Consider the following 21,141-nt stretch of genomic DNA (forward strand, 5'->3'; position numbering starts at 1 on the left):
GTTGGGGCGGGTCCGGGAGCGGGGCGGAGTGTCTTCTTTTTTCAATGGTCACATATGGTAACCCTAGTTTCAGGGTGTCTCCCACTGGAACTCCCCCTAAAAAGAGCTGCCGGCATAAAGGGGGCATCACACAAATGGGACAGCATACAAAGTTGCAAAAGTTAATGAAGCTTAGGGTGTATTAAAATTGGGGGTAGATTTACCATAGATATCCAGAGTGTGGAAATGGAGGGGGGGGGGGGTAATTGGGATCTGTACCTTTAAGTTTTTTAGCCTTACAGACAGGAAGCCTGGGTGAGGGGTGCTGCAGAAGCCTATGTTCTGACATGCAGAGGCAACTGGGTAACTGTCCAACTGAATAAAGAAGATCTATTTCAAGCACCTTGGGCCTAGAGTGATTCCTGAACACCACACGCTACCAGGAGTAATTAGAAATTAAAGAAAATAACCTGAGTGGAAGAATGGAGCAGCTAAAAAACTCCTCTAAAGCAGAAACTCTCTGAAAATATGGAAGATAACAGGAAAAGATTTAAACAGTGTGTTACTCTCTATCTGCAAGCAATGGGTGCCAATCAAAAAAGAAGACAATCAGAAGGTAGACTTATTTCTGACAGTAGCAGGTTCTGGTGCACTTGATATATTTAGCAGTTTTCAGTTAACTCAGGCAGAAGAGGCTAACTATGAAACTGTATTACAAAAGTTTGAGGAGTACTCCACTCCATCTAAAAACGAAACATGACAGATGTTTTCAACCTGTGTGTACAAAAAGAATTAGTCCTTGACAAGGCAATTAAAACTTGTCAAGCAGTGGTAGTCCAGAATGAAGCTTATGGAGACTGAATGGTGCTCTGACACTGTAGACATGATTGAGAATCCAAAATACCACAGGAAAAGAAAGCTAAGGTTGAAAGGCTCACAGAGCTTAAGCTCATGATGAAGCAAGAACAGTTCATGGAGCTTTATGTGCTGTGACACGTAGCGTAAGGCAGGATAATACACAGGATATGGAAAAAGATGCAAGAAATGGAACAGACTGGAAACTCTTGCAAAGAGATGTAAATACCAGCAATGTGTACATAGCATGAACAAAAAGGACAACAACAGCACTGCTAGCTCAGACCAGTGTTTCATAGAGCAATGAGCACCATTGCAGCAGAAGATGAATGGACTGCCAACCTCAAAGCAAATGGGACATATATTAATTTTAAGTTGCACACTGGTGCATAAGCCAATGCGTTGCCAGAAACAGTGTTATTAACACTAAAAGAAAAGCCACCGGTGGTGAAAGGTAAAACTCGGGGCATACAATGTTGAGCTTATCCCTACTAAAGGAATACATGAATTAGAAGTATGGGAAAATAACAAATGGAACAGATACAATTTGTAATACCACCTGGGGAAAAGAGCACCCACTTTTGGATTAAAAATATGTCCAGTCCTTGTTGTTCATATCCAAAGGGTGCACTCACTGACAGGATGGGAGATCAAAACAACTGAGGAACAATCTGAGGACATCTTCCAGAGATTAGAGAAACTCTCAATAGAATACAGCTGAAAGAGCCCAATTGCCACACAACACATGCCCCTAGAAAAGTTCCCCTCCCCTAAGACAGAAGCTAAAAGGAGGAGCTGGATAGGGTCATTGCTCTGAAAATCAGAGTGAGTAGGGTACACTCAATCATTGCAAGAAAAAAAAAACAGCACCTTTCACTTAGGTATTGTCCTAAAAGAATTAAGTAAATATGTAAAAGAGGAACACTTTCCACTACCTACAAGGGGAGAAATTTGGGGGAATATAGCGGATGCCAAATGTTTTTCTATGCTGGATCCATCAGTAGGGCTCTAGCAGGTGCCCTAAGAAAAACAGTGCACACCTTTGTTCACATTCAACACCCTGTTTGGGAGACACTGTTTCCGCAGACTGTGTTTGGGTTGTATTTAGCAACCAAGATGTTTCACTGGAAAATACAACACATTTTTGATGGTATAGACTCTATAGAGGGTTCTGCAGTTTACACAGATGACGTTTTGATCTGGGAAAAAAGAATAGAAGAGCATGAGCCAACACTCCAGGCAGCTCTGGAAAGAACAAGAGATCTGCGCTAAAAGCTAAAACAAACAAAAATATAAATTCTGAGTAGTGGAAATAACATCTGGGAGAGAAGTGAAAACAGCAAGATGCACAGGCAGATCACAGGAAGGTTGAGTCCACCAGCAGCATGACTGACTCAACACACAAGGAGAGGGTACAAAGTTTTGTTAGAATGGTGAACTATGTAGGGAAATTTGTACCTACTCTAGCGATTCAAACCAGCAACTTGAGGGCAGTACTGTGCAAAGATGTCCAATGGACATGGGACACAAATCTTAAAAAAAGAGTTTGAGAAACTGAAGGAATTAATTGATAAGGCCTCAGTCCTGAGGTTGTATGACAGTAAGTGTTAACCTAAGCTGTCCACACACCATCTGCAAATATTGGCGCAGTCCTCTTATGGCAATATGGTCAAAACAGGAGACCAGTGGCTTGTGTGTCATGGGCACTAACAAAAACTGAATGTCAATATGCTCCAAAAGGAGGCTTCAGTCTTAGTGCATGGCTGTAAAAAGTTTTGTGTCTTTATTTATGGAAGGCTAATGTTAGCTGAAACTGACCACAAGCCATTGATTGCTATTGTGACAAAGGGCCTGGCAACTATTGCACCAAGAAATACAGAAATTATTTTTTCAATTAGAAGTGTGTTATGCGCAAATTGAATACAAACATGGAAGATATTTGGAAGTTGCAGACACACTCTACAGAGCATTTGAGAAAAGCGCAGTGGAGCAAAGTCCAGAGCTAGACATCATACACATCAAAAAACACCTGTCTGGCCTTCTATGAAACGCGGTCTGTGATTGTCCGAACAACAGCTCAGGATGAGAACCTGCAGAAACTGATTAAGGCTATCAGCACAGGGTGACTAGGACAGCATGTTCCCAGCTGCTATCAATTTGCCAGGGGTGGGGGTTTTCAGTCACAGTTGGAATTTTGGTTAGACACCAGCATGGAGATCCCTACGATGTTACTGAAAAGTGTTTAAAAGATACATGAAGGTCATTTAGGAATTAAAATATCTAAGAAAGGCTAGAGAGATTATATACTGGGCTCAATGAATAGTGACATTGAGGAAGCTCTCAAGGTTTATAGCATGTGCCAAAAATACAGGTCAAATGAAGGAAATGAGCCCCCATCTTGGTAACAGAGGAAAAATTGGCCCCTGGAGCCACGTAGTCATAGATGTGTTTACACTGACTGGAAAAAACTATGTACAGAACTTGTTCTACACTATTATTCTCATTTCCCTGATACACCTTTATTAGAAGATACTACAGCCAAACAGGTGATTGTGAAATTAAATGTATTTTTGCTAGATATGATATTCTGGCCCTCTCAAACAGAGGGTATTCTATAAAATCACTCAAGCATTGACATCTCTATTTCTTCATACAGCGGCCATCATGAATAGTTAGTTGCACATATAAGTATCCCACAGACATGTCACCTAGTAAGAAAATTAACTTAAAGGGGGAATTCTATACCTGTTAATGTTATTTTTCCAGTGGATGAGGGCAGTCACATGTGAGTAGACAAGAGCACCCAATGAAATTAAAGAATGTCCAAGGACCTGTCCAGGTTTTCTTAAGTTTTTTTTTTTAGATTCCCAAACATCTGCTTGAAGTGAAATAGGTCAGAAAAAGAAAGGAGTCTCATTCTAGCTTAAACTGAACAATATTTATACAAAAATAGCAAATTGCAGTATTTTAACAGTGACAGTATGCAAAGAGTTAAAAGGACAGTATAAAAGTCATATTGATGATGCAAAGAGCATTATAACAGTGAAGAAATACCATTTACAGTTTTTAAAAAATTGTCTGTTCTCCAAATGGACACCGTCAATCTCTAACTAGATGGGATCTATGTAGCATTCCTTCCATTCAACTGAGTGGAAGCATTTCTCAAGAACAGAATCTAGATTCTAGAAGGACCCTGTCAAAAGCTGAGGCCATAGAAACACTGGTGGCCAGTAAAATGTGTGTGTGAAGGAACAATCTGTTCCATCTTGTATTTAGCTGTGACACTCTGAGTAAGTTTCCCAGAGCTGAAGAAGAACTCTGTGTAAGCTCAAAAGCTTGACCCTCTCACCAACAGAAGTTGGTCCAATAAAACATATTACCTCACCCACCTTGAAGGAATTTATGTCAGTCTCTTTCAGAATAGGAGAGAACACTGCTTATAGTGACGTGGCCCTTAGCCATCATTGGATAAAGCAGAAATTGTGCAAAATAAGCAGGCCCCCCACATATTCCACAGCTATCGAAATCATACCTTGCCACAGAATTGTGCTTCAGAATCTCAACTTTCAATTAATAGAAATTTAGTTTGTAGCCCTTATGGTTGTGGAGATAATCTTGAAAACATGAATCAAACATAAAGTGATGCAGGTTGTCTTTAAAGTGTACAGAGATAGCTCTGAGGAGCATGACCTGTCTCATTCATTTCAGCCAAGGCTCCATGTACTCCATGGCCAAGGAGTTTGGCATTTCTTTCACAATGACACTGAGTTCAGTAGTTTCTCTGTGGAATTCACCATTTTGCTGCAGCCAGAGGCCTGATACTTTGTTTTCTGTCTCTCTACCTGTACTTTCCTCTTGTTCTCCAGATTCCTCACTAAAGGATATTAATATGTGCATTCTACATGCACTGTTCCATTGAGATTGGCAGCAGGGAGCCAAATCTGGAGTCCAATTTTCAGCCAGGAAGCAGGGAGGACCCAGAAGTGTTGGCTGGCCAGCTAGGCTGCCTGGAGAACAACACAGTAGCAGAAGCTGGGGAAGCCAAGAAAATGAGCTGCTGAAGCTGGCTACAAGCTTCCTCCTCTATTGGTACACATAGGAGGCAGAGAAGGAGGTTCTGAAATGGGCTGCCTGGAAAACATTGTGACTGCTGAGAATCATGGAGTCAGGCCACCCAAAGAACATAGCAAAAAAACAACCTCAAAAAAATAATTTATGAAAATAAGCTTTAGTTTGTTTTATGTCAATGAAAAGTTTCAACTATTTTCAATCAACTGAGTGTGCATTTGGGTCAGAAGGAAGGATATTTTATGAAAATAGAACATAGAGGTTCTTGCTGCAAAATCCAGTCCCATTGTGCTGTGGAGCAATGGAGTTTGAGGATTATGATTATCACTAGTATACATTCTCTGATTCATTTGGAGAGCACTTCCTCATGGATCTTTCCTGATCATCTTTGGTACTTTCAAACAGATGTACAAACTCATAAACCCCCAAATTCTTTGTAATAATAGTAATTTTTGAATGAATATTTATATTTATGGTCCTTTGGGAATCTAATAAAAAGATGTGCCTCTTAGTCTCATTGAAGGAAGGAGGACACAAAGAAAGCAAGAAAATCTCCTGATTCTAATGGAAAAGAGTTGTGTACTTTAAACAAAGGAACAATGTGGAGGCCAACTTGTCCTTATGAAATACTAAGCAAGGAGATTGGTAAGCCATCTCAGTCAAGCAGACATCTACAATAGCAACTAGAAAATACGTTTTTCTAGCATTAAGAACTTAAAAAGCAATAGCCTACATCCTACTTGGGATGGAAGAGAGAATGGCAACAATCTATAACACTCCATTCAGCCTCCATGTAAGGTAATCTGCATAATATGGGGCTTAACCTTAACTAAGACTCAAACGAATAAGTTGGAAAGGTTTATGCGACTGTATTGGTTTATGTGACTGTAAATTATTTGAGACAATGACTTTGTCTTTTCTTGTTCTGTACAGGATTTAGCAAATTTTGAGGCAATGTAAAAATAATAAATACTCAAACCCAAAGCAGAAGCCTCATTTGTCAAACAGCTGTTGAGGAGACATTCATCAAACCTAAGAAGGAAAAAGAAATCTACAACTTTACTGTGGCCATTTGGTAGTATTACTAGATCTCTCTTTACATCAATAGAGTCTGGAAGAAATCCCATTATAATAACGAACAGAGATGCAAGAACTTTTGGACTGCAAAAAGAGCAACGCTTATGTTAGAAGACCATCTTGAAATGAAGGGAGCCTTTAATGTGTCAGCCTATCAGGTCCAGGGTCATGGAATCAAGGTGGCACCTGCTTAGCTCACCAGGAGACTGTGGTACTATGTGCACAACCTAACGAAGTAGGACTTTATCAAAGGGATGAAAAGATCTACATAGGAAGCCATGAGAGAAGGAAAGCTCACTCCTCAAAGAAGACTAATTTTTGTCTCAGAGGATTCCTGCAAAGGATTTTGTGTGTGTGTGCGCAAGATTTCTAGAGCAAAGAAGTTTTCCTCTACCCAACAGTTAGCTGAACTGGCAAAGAAACTTGGGGCTTTTAGTTTCCTTTTTCTGGTTCAGATAAGATACTATTGCTGAACTGCCTGGACAGTTTAGCACTAGTTTTCTTGTCTGGGTTACTTGGATTGCAAACAAGACTCTTATGTTTCTTTTCTCAAATATATTTACATGAAGCTTCAATTAAGGGCAGAACCATTTTCCTTGATCCAACATGTACAGTTCCTGTGACGGGTTCGGTCACAGAGACCCTTTTGGGACTGTCACCTGATGTGCTGAGATTACCTCTGAGCCCGTTTTCTCTGCCAGTATGGGCCTTCAGAACCATGCCTTGTTGAGCCAGACGCGCTAATCTGCTGCAACACAGACCCAGGGTCTGACCCACGTCCCCAAAGGTGCAGACTTAACTGAAAACAGCTTAGCAAGTGCTCCTGTCTCTAGCACCCAGACACCCAGCTCCCAATGGGATCCAAACCCCAAATAAATCCATTTTACTCTGTATAAAGCTTATACAGGGTAAACTCATACATTGTCCACCCTCTATAACCCTCTCCAACGCATCATCAGTGATGTACAACCCATCCTGGACAATGATCCCTCACTTTCACAGACCTTGGGAGGCAGGCCAGTCCTCGCCCACAGACAACCTGCCAACCTTAAGCATATTCTCACCAGCAACCATGCACCGCACCATAACAACTCTAACTCAGGAACCAACCCATGCAACAAACCTTGATGCCAACTCTGCCCACATATCTACACCAACAACACCATCACAGGACCTAACCAGATCAGCTACAACATCACCGGCTCATTCACCTGCACGTCCACCAATGTTATATATGCCATCATATGCCAGCAATGCCCCTCTGCTATGTACATTGGCCAAACTGGACAGTTACTATGCAAGAGGTTAAATGGACACAAGTCAGATATCAGGAATGGCAATATACAAAAACCTGTAGGAGAACACTTCAACCTCCCTGGCCACACAATAGCAGATGTAAAGGTAGCCATCTTACAGCAAAAAAACTTCAGGACCAGACTCCAAAGAGAAACTGCTGAGCTCCAGTTCATTTGCAAATTTGACACCATCAGATCAGGATTAAACAAAGACTGTGAAGGGCTATCCAACTACAGAAGCAGTTTCTCCTCCCTTGGTGTTCACACCTCAACTGCTAGCAGAGCACCTCACCCTCCCTGATTGAACTAACCTCGTTATCTCCATACTGATTTATACCTGCCTCTGGAGATTTCCATTACTTGCATCTGAAGAAGTGAGGTTCTTACCCACGAAAGCTTATGCTCCCAATACTTCTGTTAGTCTTAAAGGTGCCACAGGACCCTCTGTTGCTTTTTACAGATTCAGACTAACACGGCTACCCTTCTGATACCTCTATAACACTGATAGAGAGATGGGTTAATTAATAAGTAAAAGTGATTTTATTAAATATAAAAAGTAGGATTTAAGTGGTTCCAAGTAATAACAGACAGAACAAAGTAAGTTACCAAGCAAAATAAAACAAAAAATGCAAGTCTAAGACCAATACATTAAGAAACTGATTACAGATTAAAATCTCACCCTCAGAGATGTTCCAATAAGCTTCTTTCACAGACTGGACTCCTTCCTAGTCTGGGTCCAATCCTTTCCCCGGGTACAGTTCTTGTTAGCTCCAGCTCAGGTGGTAACTAGGGGATTTCTCATGATTGGGATCTGCTTTGTTCTGTTCCACCCGTTTATATAGCTTTGGCACAAGGCGGGAATCTTTTGTCTCTCTGGGTCCCCAACCCCTCCTTCTTAATGTAAAAGCCCCAGGTTTAAGATGGATTCCAGTACCAGGTGACATGGTCACATGTCCTGTGAGACCCCAAGCCTTCATTCTTTCTGGCCTGACTCACAGGAAGACTTGCAAGTAAACAGAGCCATTTACAATCAATTGTCCTCGTTGAGGGGAACCATCAAGATTCCAAACCACCATTAATGGCCCAAAAGTTGCATAATTACAATAGGATCTCAGAGTTATATTTCGTATTTTTAGTTTCAGATACAAGCATGACACATTTATACAAATAGATGTATACTCAATAGATTATATGCTTTGTAATGATACCTTACAAGAGACCATTTGCATGAAGCATATTCCAGTTACATTATATTCACACTCATTAGCATATTTTATAAAATCATATGGAGTGCACCGTCAGTTCCATTGGACTTTTATCTCTTCAAATGAGTTATAAATGAAAATACACCTAGTTAGACCTTGACTTTGTCAACTCAGAAACAAAAGTCTCCAATTACAAATCATGGAGAAAACAGAACTATAATATTCCTTTTAGATGAGAATTTTAAGGTGCTGTAAATATCAAGTATGGCCACACAAATCTTATAGTTAAGGTCAATTTTATTTTTTCTATTTATTTGATCTCTACTAAATAAGATACATATCATCCTTAGTTGTGAAAGCAATTCTACTTTGAGGATCACCTCAACCTCCATAGATGGCCATGAAAGATTCTGTAAACAGCACTTACTCCACTTACCAGTCAGACAAAGTCAATTTTCATTATTAATATCATCAAAATAGAAATGATTAAATCATAAGTACTTCTGGAAGTATAGGCCTTTCTTTATGGAATATGGGTGCTACAGTATAACAAATATATACATATACAGTGAAACCCCGCTACAACGCGATGATTGGGGTCCAAAAAATTCAATCGCGATAAATGCGGGGTCGCAGTATAGCGGGGTTACCAAAATTTTACCATTTCAAGCTGGTCAGTTTCAAGCCGGTCAATTTCTCTTGGGCAGAGAGCAGGGGAGATGTACAAGGGGCAGAGGAGGAGCGGAGCAGCTGGGGAGGAGAATGGCTCTTCCCGCCAAAAGGAGAAGCGGGGGTAGAGGGGAAGAGGCAATGGAGAAGGCACATTCCTTTTTTTGTTTTTCTTCAGCAGTGCTGTGGCTGCTTTTTCTTTTTTTTTTTTTTGGTGTGCTTTGGTGGCGCTCCGGCCATTTGTGTGTGTGTGTGTGTGTGTGTGTGTGTGTGTGTGCGCGCGCGCACGCTTCGGCGGCGCTCCGGCCGCTTTTTCTTTTCTTTTGGTGCTTCAGCGGCGCTCCGGCTGCTTTTTTTTTTTTGCGCGCTTGGGGTGGCGGGAGCCACCTTATGATTGCGTTATAGCTGAATTTGCGTTATCATGAGGCACGTTATAACGGGGTTTCCATGTACTATACTGGAATACAGTAACTCCGCACTTAACGTCCTCTCGCTTAACGTTGTTTCGATCTTACATCCCTGCTCAATTACAGAACATGCTCTGTTTAAAGTTGTGCAACGCTCCGCTATAACGTTGTCTGGCTGCCTGCTTTGTCCACAGCTGGCAGCCCCCCCTTTCAGCTCCCCTACGCGCCCTCCCCCCCCCCCAGCGCCTCGCGCCAGGTGGCAGCTCCAGCAGATCAGCGCCTTCCCCCTGTTCCCCCGCCGCCTGCCTGCAGCAATCAGCTGGTTTGCGGCATTCTGGAGGCAGGGGAGGGATGGGGAGCCTGCGCACCGTGTCCTTGCTCCTCCCCCCTCCCTCCTGAACGTTGCAAGCCAGCTGATTGCTGCGGGGCAGGAGGCAGGGGAGGGAGGGGGAAGGAGCGAGGACATGGTGTGCAGAGTTAAGGAGGAGGATGGGGGGGGGGGAGAAGAGGCGGGTTAAGGGTGGGGGCTTGGGGGAACGGATGGAGTGGGTGGGCCGAGGGTTGAACCCCCCCACCCCTGGTGCTTGCAGAGTAGGGGAAGCTGCCGCTGCTGCTGCGCAACGTGCTTCTCCTAGCCTACAGCATCTTCAGCCTCCTTGCCCCCCTTACTGTCTCCAGTGCCAGTGGGCTGTACCTGTGTGGGGTAAGGCGGGGGGCACCTCCCAACTATAGTACTGTATGTTTGTAAACACACAGCACATGCACACTACATCCCCACCCCCAGCAATTCACGGTTGCTGTATGGCCCAATGGCACTGCTTGGAAATAGAACTCTACCATAAAGCGCTTGCGAGGCCACCAGCTGCCTACAAAGCAGCTGCGGAGTGGTGCACAGCAGAGGTCCTGCCTTGCTGTCTTGCTACAGAATAAACAATTTTTATCTGCTCCCCCCTTTGCTGGAGGGAGGTAAGAACACAGGAGGCGGCAGCCCGCCCAAAGCAAGTTATAGGAATAGCATTCCAGAGCCCGCTTGGCTGTAGCAAGGGGGAGAAGCGGCGTAGAGATGCACAGAACCTGGCCCTGCTCCCATGAAAGTCTGAAATCCACAGGAGCTTTGCCATTCACTTCAATGCCAGCTGCATTTCTCTGCCCCTGCATGCACACAGCAGAGAGAGGCACAGCCCTGCAGCAAACATTATTTTTCTCCTCTTACTACATTGGCTGCAATGCTGCCTGGGTGCTGAGTGCATGGGTTACTACGGGAGATACAACAGGGCCATTTTTCCAGGGCACCCTGTAAGAGAGACCTTTGGTCCTCCAGCAGAGCTTCTGTGAAAGTAAGAACCTGCAAGAAAGTAAGAACCTCCATAACTAGTCCTAGCCTACACCCACAGGGCTTCCAATGGGGGAGCAGATTACCATGGAGAATGACATGGGTTTTCCAAATTCTTTCCCTTGCAATGGTTGATTGATGTTGCATGACCCCGGCCACTCCAGGCTGAAGGGAGTGAAGAATAGAACATGCATGCACATCCGGAGGAGCATCACCCAGCATCATGAGTCAAAAACGTCCAGCAAGTGATAGTGGAGTGCCTAGCAGTAGCAGTACCACTAGCAGCAAGAAAACCAGGAAAACCATTAGTTTGGGTACTAAATTAGACATTTTAAAGCGTTTTGATGCAGGCGAGCATGCAGTAGACATTGGCATCGCTCTAGGTCTTACTCCGACCACTGTGACAACAATTCGGAATAATGCCAACAAGATCAGGGCTAGTGCTCGGTGTGTAACACCGCTTAGTGCTACTACAATAGGTCGATCAAAAAGTAGTTTGCTAGAAAACATGGAGCATCTTCTCTCACTGTGGATAGAGGACCAAAACCAGCGGAACATACCTCTAAGTTTGCTAGCTAAGGCAAAAAGTTTGTATCACAATTTGAAGAGAGACCAACGTGAAGGATCACAGCAAGTTGGGGATGGTTTGATTGGTTCAAAAGGCGCTTCCACCTGCATAACATCAAGATGTCCGGTGAGGCGGCTAGTGCTGATACTGCAGCAGCTAAAAAATTCCCTGACTGTCTCAAGAAAATAATTGAGGAAGGTGGCTATTCCCCTAAACAAGTCTTCAATGTCGATGAAATAGGCCTGTACTGGAAGAGGATGCCTGAGCAGACTTACATTTCCTGAGAGGAGAAGACAGCACCCAATTTAAAGCAGCTAAGGACCATCTAAGCTTGCTTCTAGGTGGTAATGCTGCCGGAGACAAATCCTGAGCGATGATGATCCTGACAGGGAACGCAGCTCCAAAGTGATTAGGGAAGTTGGTCATCTAATGACTTGCTATAAAGAAATTTACCAAGAAAAAAAAAGGAAAACAAAACAATAATATCTAGATATGTTTTTTCGAGTTTAGAAAGTTCAGCAAGAACAGCAAGAGGAGCAGCCGGACAAGCCACCCTCTTCCACTCTCTGATTCCACCACCTCAACCAAGCTTCATACTCAGCAATGATGACTGTAGTACTAAATTGTTTCTTTAAAAATTGTTAAAACTTATACCTGTATTAAAGTGCTTGTTTAAAATTGTTTAAAATGTATATAATGCCTTTTGTCTGGCAAAAAAAAAAATTCCCTGGAACCTAACCCCCCCTATTTACATTAATTCTTATGAGGAAATTGGATTCGCTTAACATCATTTCAGTTAAAGTCGCATTTTTCAGGAACATAACTACAACGTTAAGTGAGGAGTTACTGTACATATCAAGTACAATGAAAAATATTATATATTGGAGATATATAGATATAATCTCCAAATACAGTCACATGACTCAGACAACAGAGAGACAAGATTCAATCTGCCTGATTAGGTAGACTTGATATCAGAAAAAGCTTAACATGTACAATTTTCAACTATTACAATGTAGATGACTACCAAGGCCAGTCATGCTAATTTATGTCCAGATATGTATTCAACAGTAACAAAATGCATGCAGTAATTTTATGACAAATTAAATAATGAAACAAACCTCATTAATTTGCTTCATTAAATCTTGTCCAAGAATACAAAAAGATATATATAGTTTCTCTGCAACTGTGATTAAGATACTATAAACCTTTAACACAGAAAACAGTCATCAGGTCTTTTTCTATCTAATCAGTATACTTCTTATAAATTTACAAAAAGCTGCCTTGTTTGAGACAGTGGTGCAGCACAGATGATTAAATACACCTCTACCCCAAAAAAATCTTACCGCGTTATAGGTGAAACCATGTTATACTGAACTTGCTTTGATCCGACGGAGTGTGCAGCCCCCCTAGCCCCCCCCGGAGTGCTGCTTTACAGCGTTATATCCGAATTCGTGTTATATCGGGTTGCGTTATATTGGAGTAGAGGTGTATTATTAAGTTACCCTCCTCCTGCATCAAATGTTCTTAAACCTTTTTCCTGTTTCTTAAAAGCCAGAGTCAGAAAAACATATTAGATTACCTAGTTCATCCTACTAAAGGACATGTTGTTAAAGAGGGATTCTCTGGGATAAGAACCAAGGACCACTCACACCCTAAACAAGAATCTCTCTCTTAGAGCAACAAGGTACATACCTAAGAAAGTATGAAAAAACAAACAAACCTTCTGTGGCTTTGTTGTGCCTAACAACTAAAGTTTTTAGATATTACCTATATTCTATTACTGAATACCTGTATTACAATCCACCATAATGGCTTTGATGTTATCAAAGCCTTTAAACTGAACCACAGCCTCGAATTCTAATACTGGCAATATAATGTACTTCACTGAGTGTAAAATCCTAGCCCCCTTGAAGTCAATGGTAAAACTCTCATTGGGGCAGGATATTTTAAAACCTTTGTGTTTTACATCTATTACACCTAACCTATTAGGCTATACTTTTCCACAATATCATTGCCATATGCTTCAATATGTATATACAATATATTTGTAAGAATTTAGAATCTAAAAGTAGATGCTAGATCTTCAAAGTCAAGTGTTGTTATAGTGCATATTATTAAAAGCAGATGAAACATAAAAACAGTATTGGTCCTGTTATATATCATATTCATAAGTACAGACAGTCAACTTCAATTGTGGCCAAAATCAGTGAAATATCAGATTCACATTTTTGTCACACTAAAGGCTGCACACATCCCAATGATATAGCTTGAAAAAAATCTAACAACTAGTTATCCCTGTTATACTTCATGAGAGAGCACAAGTTATAATAGGTAATAGCAATAATAGGAACATGCATCTATAACACAGGCACTGTCCCATAATAAATATGCCTTACCTGCAATTATTCTATCACCTAGTTATTAATCGTGCCATTTTAGATCTAACAACTGTAAAACAAAGCTCTGTTTTTTGCTTTGTGTTTTTTAAGGTAGGGGACTTCAAAAAGCAATCCATCAATCTCAAATTAAAAACTGACTGTAAAGCAGGTTGACATTGAAAGGATGTGTGTAGGTCCTGCCCTATGCTGGTTGGCATACATACAGGAGCCTACCATGTGTCTCCCTTCTTCCTTCCCTGACCTACTTCCAACCAGACCACGACCACAGTGACCTGACTAGCCATACAAATATACATCTGTTTTATGCAAAAAAATTAGTTGATTGCTTTTTTGATATTTTTGAATGATGACAATAAACAACAGACAAAGCAAAATGAGCAATAGGACTGAGTAGCAAACACAGAATAATAGAGATTATAACATTATAGAGGTCATGTTAAGACAACAAAACACATTAGGTATTATTTTGATTCAACTACTGAAATCATCCCTCAGTGCATTTCCAAGTTTAGCATCAACAGTGAACTCTTTAATAGGAGATCCTGAAGAAACTTTAATGAGCTTAAAGGGCTCTGGACTCCAACTCATTTTCCATTTCTCAACATGAAAGTATCCTTCACTGAAGGTATCCTCTCATTACTAATTTACATCTAAGATTATTTCACAATTTTTAGAGTTTCAAAAACTTTTTACTTCTGGCACTTTTTACTTCCCTGTTATGATAGTATAATGTTTTACTATAGTAGGTTTGTCACTCTGGAGGCTCTGATCTCCCCAAATTTACTTCACTGAACTCTGTTCCCTTCATTCCATCTGTTATGGGCTGTCCACCCCACACAAGGCCTGAAGGGGTAAATTAAGGCTATTAATCTATAGGCTGCACCTGGTGGAAAGCCAGGGAGAGCTAAGGCCTAATTGCTGATGAAGTCCAGCTGTGGGAGGAGCTGGGCAGGGTTTATAAAGAGAGGAAGGTGGCAGTAGATGGGGAGGGGGTAGAGAAGTGAGTCTGCAGTCACAAGCCATAATACAAGGGGGAGAGTAGAAGCCTGAGAAAAGCAGGGTAGGAAGCAGTCAAGGGAAAGAACAGTAAGGTCTGAAAGGCATAAACCTGAACTTCTGGTTTGAGGATCCCTGGATTGGAATCCAGTGTAGAAGGTGGGCCTGGGTTCCCCTACAAGCCACTGTGGGAGTGGAGCAGTCAGCACAGAAGTGGAGATTGAGACTGCCTGAGACCCTGGAAGGGGAGGACGACTGACTTGGCTGGCTGACTAAGCTACAGTTCCTGACCAGTGAGAGAGGGGTTGCAGGTCCAGTGACTGAGAATGAGCTGACTGACTGCAGGATGGGGCGCAAACAATGACGAACTAATTCCCCAGATGAGCCATGAGAAGGTGCTGCCAAGTTGTGAGTAGAGCACACACCTGTAACACCATCAGAAAAACTCTGCCTCTAGAAGAGGGGGATTAAGTACTGTTCTATTAACAGGAGCTATCAACAGCAAATATGTCAAAATATTGTACCCTTAAATAAACAAGTACTAAAAGAGAAAAAGGAACTTGATTACAGAAATTTGATCTACTCACAGTAGTACATTTTTTAACAATTCCATTTTGCAGAAACACCATTTCCCAACTCAGCAAACTACAATGAATACATGGCTGGGTGTTTTCCCCCAATTTTATTTTGGCTTTTTCCCCCATTTTTTTATTGCTCCTGAAAGGTTTGGGATTGGTAGCTCTGAAGACTGTTGCCTTATTATTTGTCCACAAAACAAGTACAGCATAGACAGCTGATGTGCAAAATTATTCATGCTATCCTGCTAACTGGTCTCAACCCTAACCAGAAAGGACAATTTAAAGAGGTGATACAAGCATGATGCCCACTTATTCCCTGGTCTTTTTGCAGAATCTGCCAGTTAGTGCTAATTGCTACACAATTTTCTGTCAACTAGGAATGGAACCAAGATCACCTCTAGTTCACATACTGTAAGATACTATGTAGTCATCAGATGATAACAATTTGGGACAACATGCAGGATTCAAATGGGTAACCTAGACGTTAAAGGCTCTTAATCTCATGATCAATCTTCTAATCCATCCAGACTTTGCCAAATTCATGCATATTAGACAATCTGTAATAACAGTCTACTTCACAATTATTTCAGAAAATATAATTCCACACAAAAAGGTAACTGAAAGTAATGGTCTGACAAACTGAAAAAAGTCCATAGAAACTCACACTTAAGACTAATGCCCTGGCCAGATTTTTGGCCCCACTACAGCCTCTTTGTATCACTCTGGAGGCACATAGGGGCTATAAAGCCTTCTTAGCCAGTCTTCTGAGGATTCCATCAACACTGATAACGTAGAATTGTCACAGTGGCTCTACTCCCTATTCTCATCCCAGCATAAGGGATGTGGTTGGAGAAAAAGGAACACGGGGGCTGCATTCTGGCTACCCTAGCTGCTAGCACAGCTCTTTTGGGCCATAGGCAGGCAAGGTAACTAACCAACTCTGAGGCTGCTTTAAGTTGTTCCAGGAGCTGAACCAAAGGGCCTCAAAAGTCGCACACAGCCTCCTTTCCCCCTTATTCCTCCTGTTGTCTTGCTCTGGTGGATCAGATGATTCAGCCCCTTATATTTAACTCACTTCATAATACCTAGTCTAAATATTGTAACATGATATGCTTCTTTAAAGGACATTCTGAGGATTTTACTTCCTTTCAGGATGCAAATGTACAAAGAACAATCTCATTCTAAGGCATCTATGGAAAGTAAATCAGAGTACTTGAGATCAGGAAGCTGTATAGCAGATATTCCTTCTTTTTTTGAATCACTACTGCCCAGACATTCTTCTTTGACTAGAATAATCAGACATACAATAAACCAAATACAGTAAGATATATACATAAAACTTACATAATCATGAAAGGCTTTAGCTTCACTTGAATGTTCACATGTTTCTCGCCTTTCTGGAGCTGCACAGTAGAGATCCCAAAATACACTACAAGTTAAAAATAATGAGTTATAAAAATAGCAAGGAAATAATCATAATATGTTGACCTTATATCTATAGATCACCTTCCGTCCAAGGATCTCAAAACTCTTTATGAGTATTGTGACAAGATGGCCAATGTTAGTATGGTGGGTCCTGCGCTTTTCTTGGGCAGGGGCTAAGATGCCACCCCTTGCCCTTGGGGCGCTGAGGGCCCCACTAGTGGCCCAGGAAGGTGGTAAAGAAGGGAAGCAGGGGAAGGGTCTGGGTTTACTCCTCACTCTGAGCCCCAGCCCCTCTCAACCTCTGCGGGTTCTTCCCCTTCTTCCCCCTTAGGCGGGGTACCTTCAGTCCTTAGATGCTGGGGAAGGGAGTCTCCCTTACTTCGGTTCTCTGATCTTTCAAGTCTCACAGCACACCTCCAGGCTCCAGTCCTCTCTCCTTCCTCCTTCTCTCTGACTGCCTGAAGCAGGGGGTTTTATTAGGTTCCTGACAGGGCCTTAATTGACTGCAGGTGCTCCAATTAACCTGTAGCCACCCTCCCTAGTCTCCAGGGAACCACGCCTTAATGAGTCTTGGGCTTATATATTTCCCCTCTAGCACTCTGCCACTGTTCTCTGGCCCTCCTGTATCACATGCCTCCCCCGCTCAACACCAAAGGGGTTGGGCTACTTGGGACGGGAGACAGTGTTGTCGTGATAGGCTGTCCGCGTTGCCGTGTTGGCTTCCGGCTTTATGCTGTATCCGAAAATGGAAAGGCTGTAGGGATAGAAACCATCTAGTCACTCGTGCATTCCTCTCCTTGTTTGTGTGCATCCACTGGAGTGGGGCATGGTCTGTCACAAGAGTGAACCGCCTCCCAAGCAGATAGTACCGTAGAATCTCCATGGCCCATTTAACTGGTAAGCATTCCTTTTCTACTATGGTGTACCATTGCTCCCCGGGCAGGAGCTTTCAGCCAAGGTAAAGGATTGAATGCTCCTCATCCCCCACCATCTGTGAAAGGACGGCCCCAAGTCCTACCTCCAAGGCATCTGTTTGTAGGATGAATTCCTTTTTGAAATCTGGGGCTATGAGCACTGGGTGGCTGCAAAGGGCCATCCTTAGATCTGTGAAAGCTTCTTCTGCCACCTCGGTCCACTTAACTATCTCCGGGTCCCGAGCTCTCATCGGGTCCGTCAGAGGCGCTGCCCTTGTGGCAAAGTGGGAGATGAACCGGCGATAGTACCCCACTATCCCTAAGAATGCTCTGACTTGCTTCTTGCGGATCGGGCAAGGCCATTCCTTTATTGCCTCCACTTTGTTCCATTGGGACTTCACCAGGCCCCTTCCGACTACATACTCGAGGTATCTGGCCTCGGCTAACCCTATTGCACATTTGGATGGGTTAGTGGTGAGGCCAGCCTGTCTAAGAGTATCTGGTACCGCTTCCACTTTCCCCAGGTGCATCTCCCAGTCAGGGCTATGGATCACCACATCATCTAAATAGGCGGCAGCATACTTAGATGGGTCAAAGTAATTTGTCCATCAATCGTTTGAAAGTCACGGGGTCCCCATGGAGCCCAAAAGGGAGGACGGTATATTGGAAAAGGCGATCAGGTGTAGAGAAAACGTTTTTTTCCTTGGCATCCTCAGCCAGAAGGATCTGCCAGTAGCCTTTTGTCAAGTCCAAGGTGGTCAAGTATAGGGCATTGCCTAACTGATCCACCAGCTAGCTCATCAATACGTGGTATTGGGTAGGCATCGAATTGGGATACCTCATTTAACTTCCGGAAGTCATTACAAAACTTCAGGCTGCCATCAGGCTTGGAGACCAAGATGACAGAGCTGGACCACTGGCTGTGTGATTCCTCAATCACCCCAAGTTCCAATATCTTCCTTACTTCTGCCCTAATTTCTTCTCTTTTTGCCTCTGGTATGCGATATGGTTTTATCGTCACCCTTGCTCTAGGACAGGTGACGATGTGGTGTTGAATCAGCGTCGTACGGCCTAGTTGTGTGGAGAACACATCTTGGTTCCACTGGATCATTTCAACGACCTCTGTTCATTGTTCTGGGGCTAATTCGGGGGATATCTTTACTTGCCCTTGTGGGCCATCTGCCTGGGATGGAGCCGGTAGGACGGCCAGGCACGTCTCACGATCGAGCCAGGGTTTCAGTAAGTTGACGTGGTATATCTGCTCTGGCCTTTGATGGTCTGGCTGCTTAACCTTATAATTCACCTCCTCAACAGCTTCCACGATCTCATAGGGTCCATGCCAACTGGCCAGGAGCTTACTTTCTGTTGCTGGTACCAACACCAGCGCCCGTTGCCTGGTTGAAATTTCCATGTTTTTGCCTGACGATTGTAGTAGGTTCGTTGGGCCTCTTGTGCTTTCTCCAAATGCTCTCGTACTATGGGGGTCACTTGGGCTATTCATTCTCTCATGTGGGCTATGTGTGCAATGACATTCTTCCCCAGATTGGGTTGTTCCTCCCATTCCTCCTTCACAATGTCAAATATGCCACGTGGGTGGCGTCCATACAGTAGCTCAAAGGGGGAGAAACCAGTAGATGCTTGGGGAACTTCTCGTATTGCAAACATCAGGTATGGTAGGAGGGTATCCCAGTCTTTTTCCACTTTGGGCCACCACCTTTCAGATGATGCTCTTAAGAGTGCAGTTAAATCGCTCAACCAGACCATCTGTTTGGGGATGATAGACCAAAGTCCACAAGGCGTGGATGCAGAGCAGGGTACATAAGTCTTGCATTACTCTTGACATGAAGGGAGTCCCTTGGTCTGTCAGGATCTCCTTCAGGATGCCTTCCCTAGCAAAACCCTGCACCAGTTCTTTTGCGATTGCCTTGGACGTGGGGTTTCTTAAAGGAATGGTTTCGGGGGTAACATGTAGCATAGTCCAGGATGACGAGTATGCTTCGGTGGCCCCACGCCATTCTTTCTAATGAGCCATTGCTATCCTTTCAAAAGGAACTTCAATTATAGGAAAGGGTACTAACGGGGCCCTTGACTGAGATCGGGGGCTACGCAGCTGGCACTCTGGGCAGGAGGCACAATAGCGCTGGACTTCTGCCTGTACCCCCAGCCAGTAGAACCTCCTTAGGACTCTATCCAGGGTCTTGTCTGCTCCTAAATGTCCCCCAAACAGATGACTGTGAGCTAACTCTAATACGGCCCTTGTGTGCCTCCATGGCACCAAGAGCTGCTCTACTACTTCCCCCTGTATTGGCACTACCGAATACAACATATCCTGTTTGATTATATAGTATGGCCCTGGGCCTTTGGTTTTCCCTTCAACTGGCACATCATTTACCTCTACTACCTCCTCCCTCAGGTTCGCATACAATGGGTCATTGGCTTGGTCGTGCCCAAAACATTCGCATGTGGGACCTATCTGGCCTGATTCTATTGGATTGGGCTCCCCTCCTTCTCTTGGGGTGCCTGTGCTGGGGGCCATTTCTAGGTCTCCACGGGGCCTTCTCCCAACCAGGGCAGCTCTCTGGTTTGCCGCCAAAATCCTGGTGTAGGGATATTAAAGAAGGTACTAAGTGATTCACCCAAGTGACAGTGACCCCCCAATAATTTGTCCCCCACACTTTAAAATCCAACAGTTTCACCAAGTACAAAAATCTCTTGGGTCTTCTGTTAAAACTTGTAAGCTACTGGTCTGTAGAAACCATTGATTGTATCTATCTTGTGAAAGATACTTTATTACTATGTAAAACTTACAAACAAGTTAATTGACTTTGTTCTTGAAGTAACTGATACAATATAAACAAACACTATAAGCGGTTAAGTGACTTTCACTTCATTGTAACAGCAACGGCTCCTAGACCCCTACCCTCTGTAATTAAAGGGCTGGGAGTCTCAAATGAATTAGCACACACCCTGAAAGTGGTGGAGACAGTAAATTAAAATATGGTTAAGTTATGGAATGTATGTTGATGAATGCTTGATGTACATGAATGGTTAGTGAGGTGCCAGCCTAGAAAGGGAGTATCCATCGGCCAAAGAATGTGTAAAATGGACCACCAGAACCCCCGGAGGGTAAACTGGGATCCACCCCATCACCTGGAAGGATGAGAAACACAAACTTTGGACAGTTTGGAGCTACCAGGAATGTGCCCAGGAATGTGCCATCTGCTGATTGAGTCAGCAACAGCAGAATGAAACAGCTCCCATAGACTAACATAGGAATTAATTCCTAGAAGAATGGACTCTCAATACTGAGGATTTTGAGTCTCTGGTTCTGGTGCCAGCCTCCAGGAGCACCTGACACAGATTCGGCTCC

General features: G+C 43.2%; 1 protein-coding gene across 11 annotated transcripts in view; it reads right to left on the reverse strand.

Moving 5' to 3' along the window:
- Positions 1 to 21,141, reverse strand: part of SSBP2 (single stranded DNA binding protein 2) — a 286,817-nt gene that overhangs the window by 183,770 nt on the left and 81,906 nt on the right. For 7 of the 11 annotated variants that reach the window (XM_024104522.3, XM_005288174.5, XM_005288173.4 and 4 more), the window contains exon 4: positions 16,777 to 16,861. The exons of the other annotated variants lie outside the window; for them this stretch is intronic. In XM_024104522.3, the coding sequence (XP_023960290.1) occupies positions 16,777 to 16,861 (85 nt within the window). The remainder of the gene's footprint in view (positions 1 to 16,776; positions 16,862 to 21,141) is intronic. 11 annotated transcript variants of the gene reach the window in all.

Source organism: Chrysemys picta, chromosome 6, assembly GCF_011386835.1.
Source record: "Chrysemys picta bellii isolate R12L10 chromosome 6, ASM1138683v2, whole genome shotgun sequence".
Lineage (NCBI taxonomy): Eukaryota > Metazoa > Chordata > Testudines > Emydidae > Chrysemys > Chrysemys picta.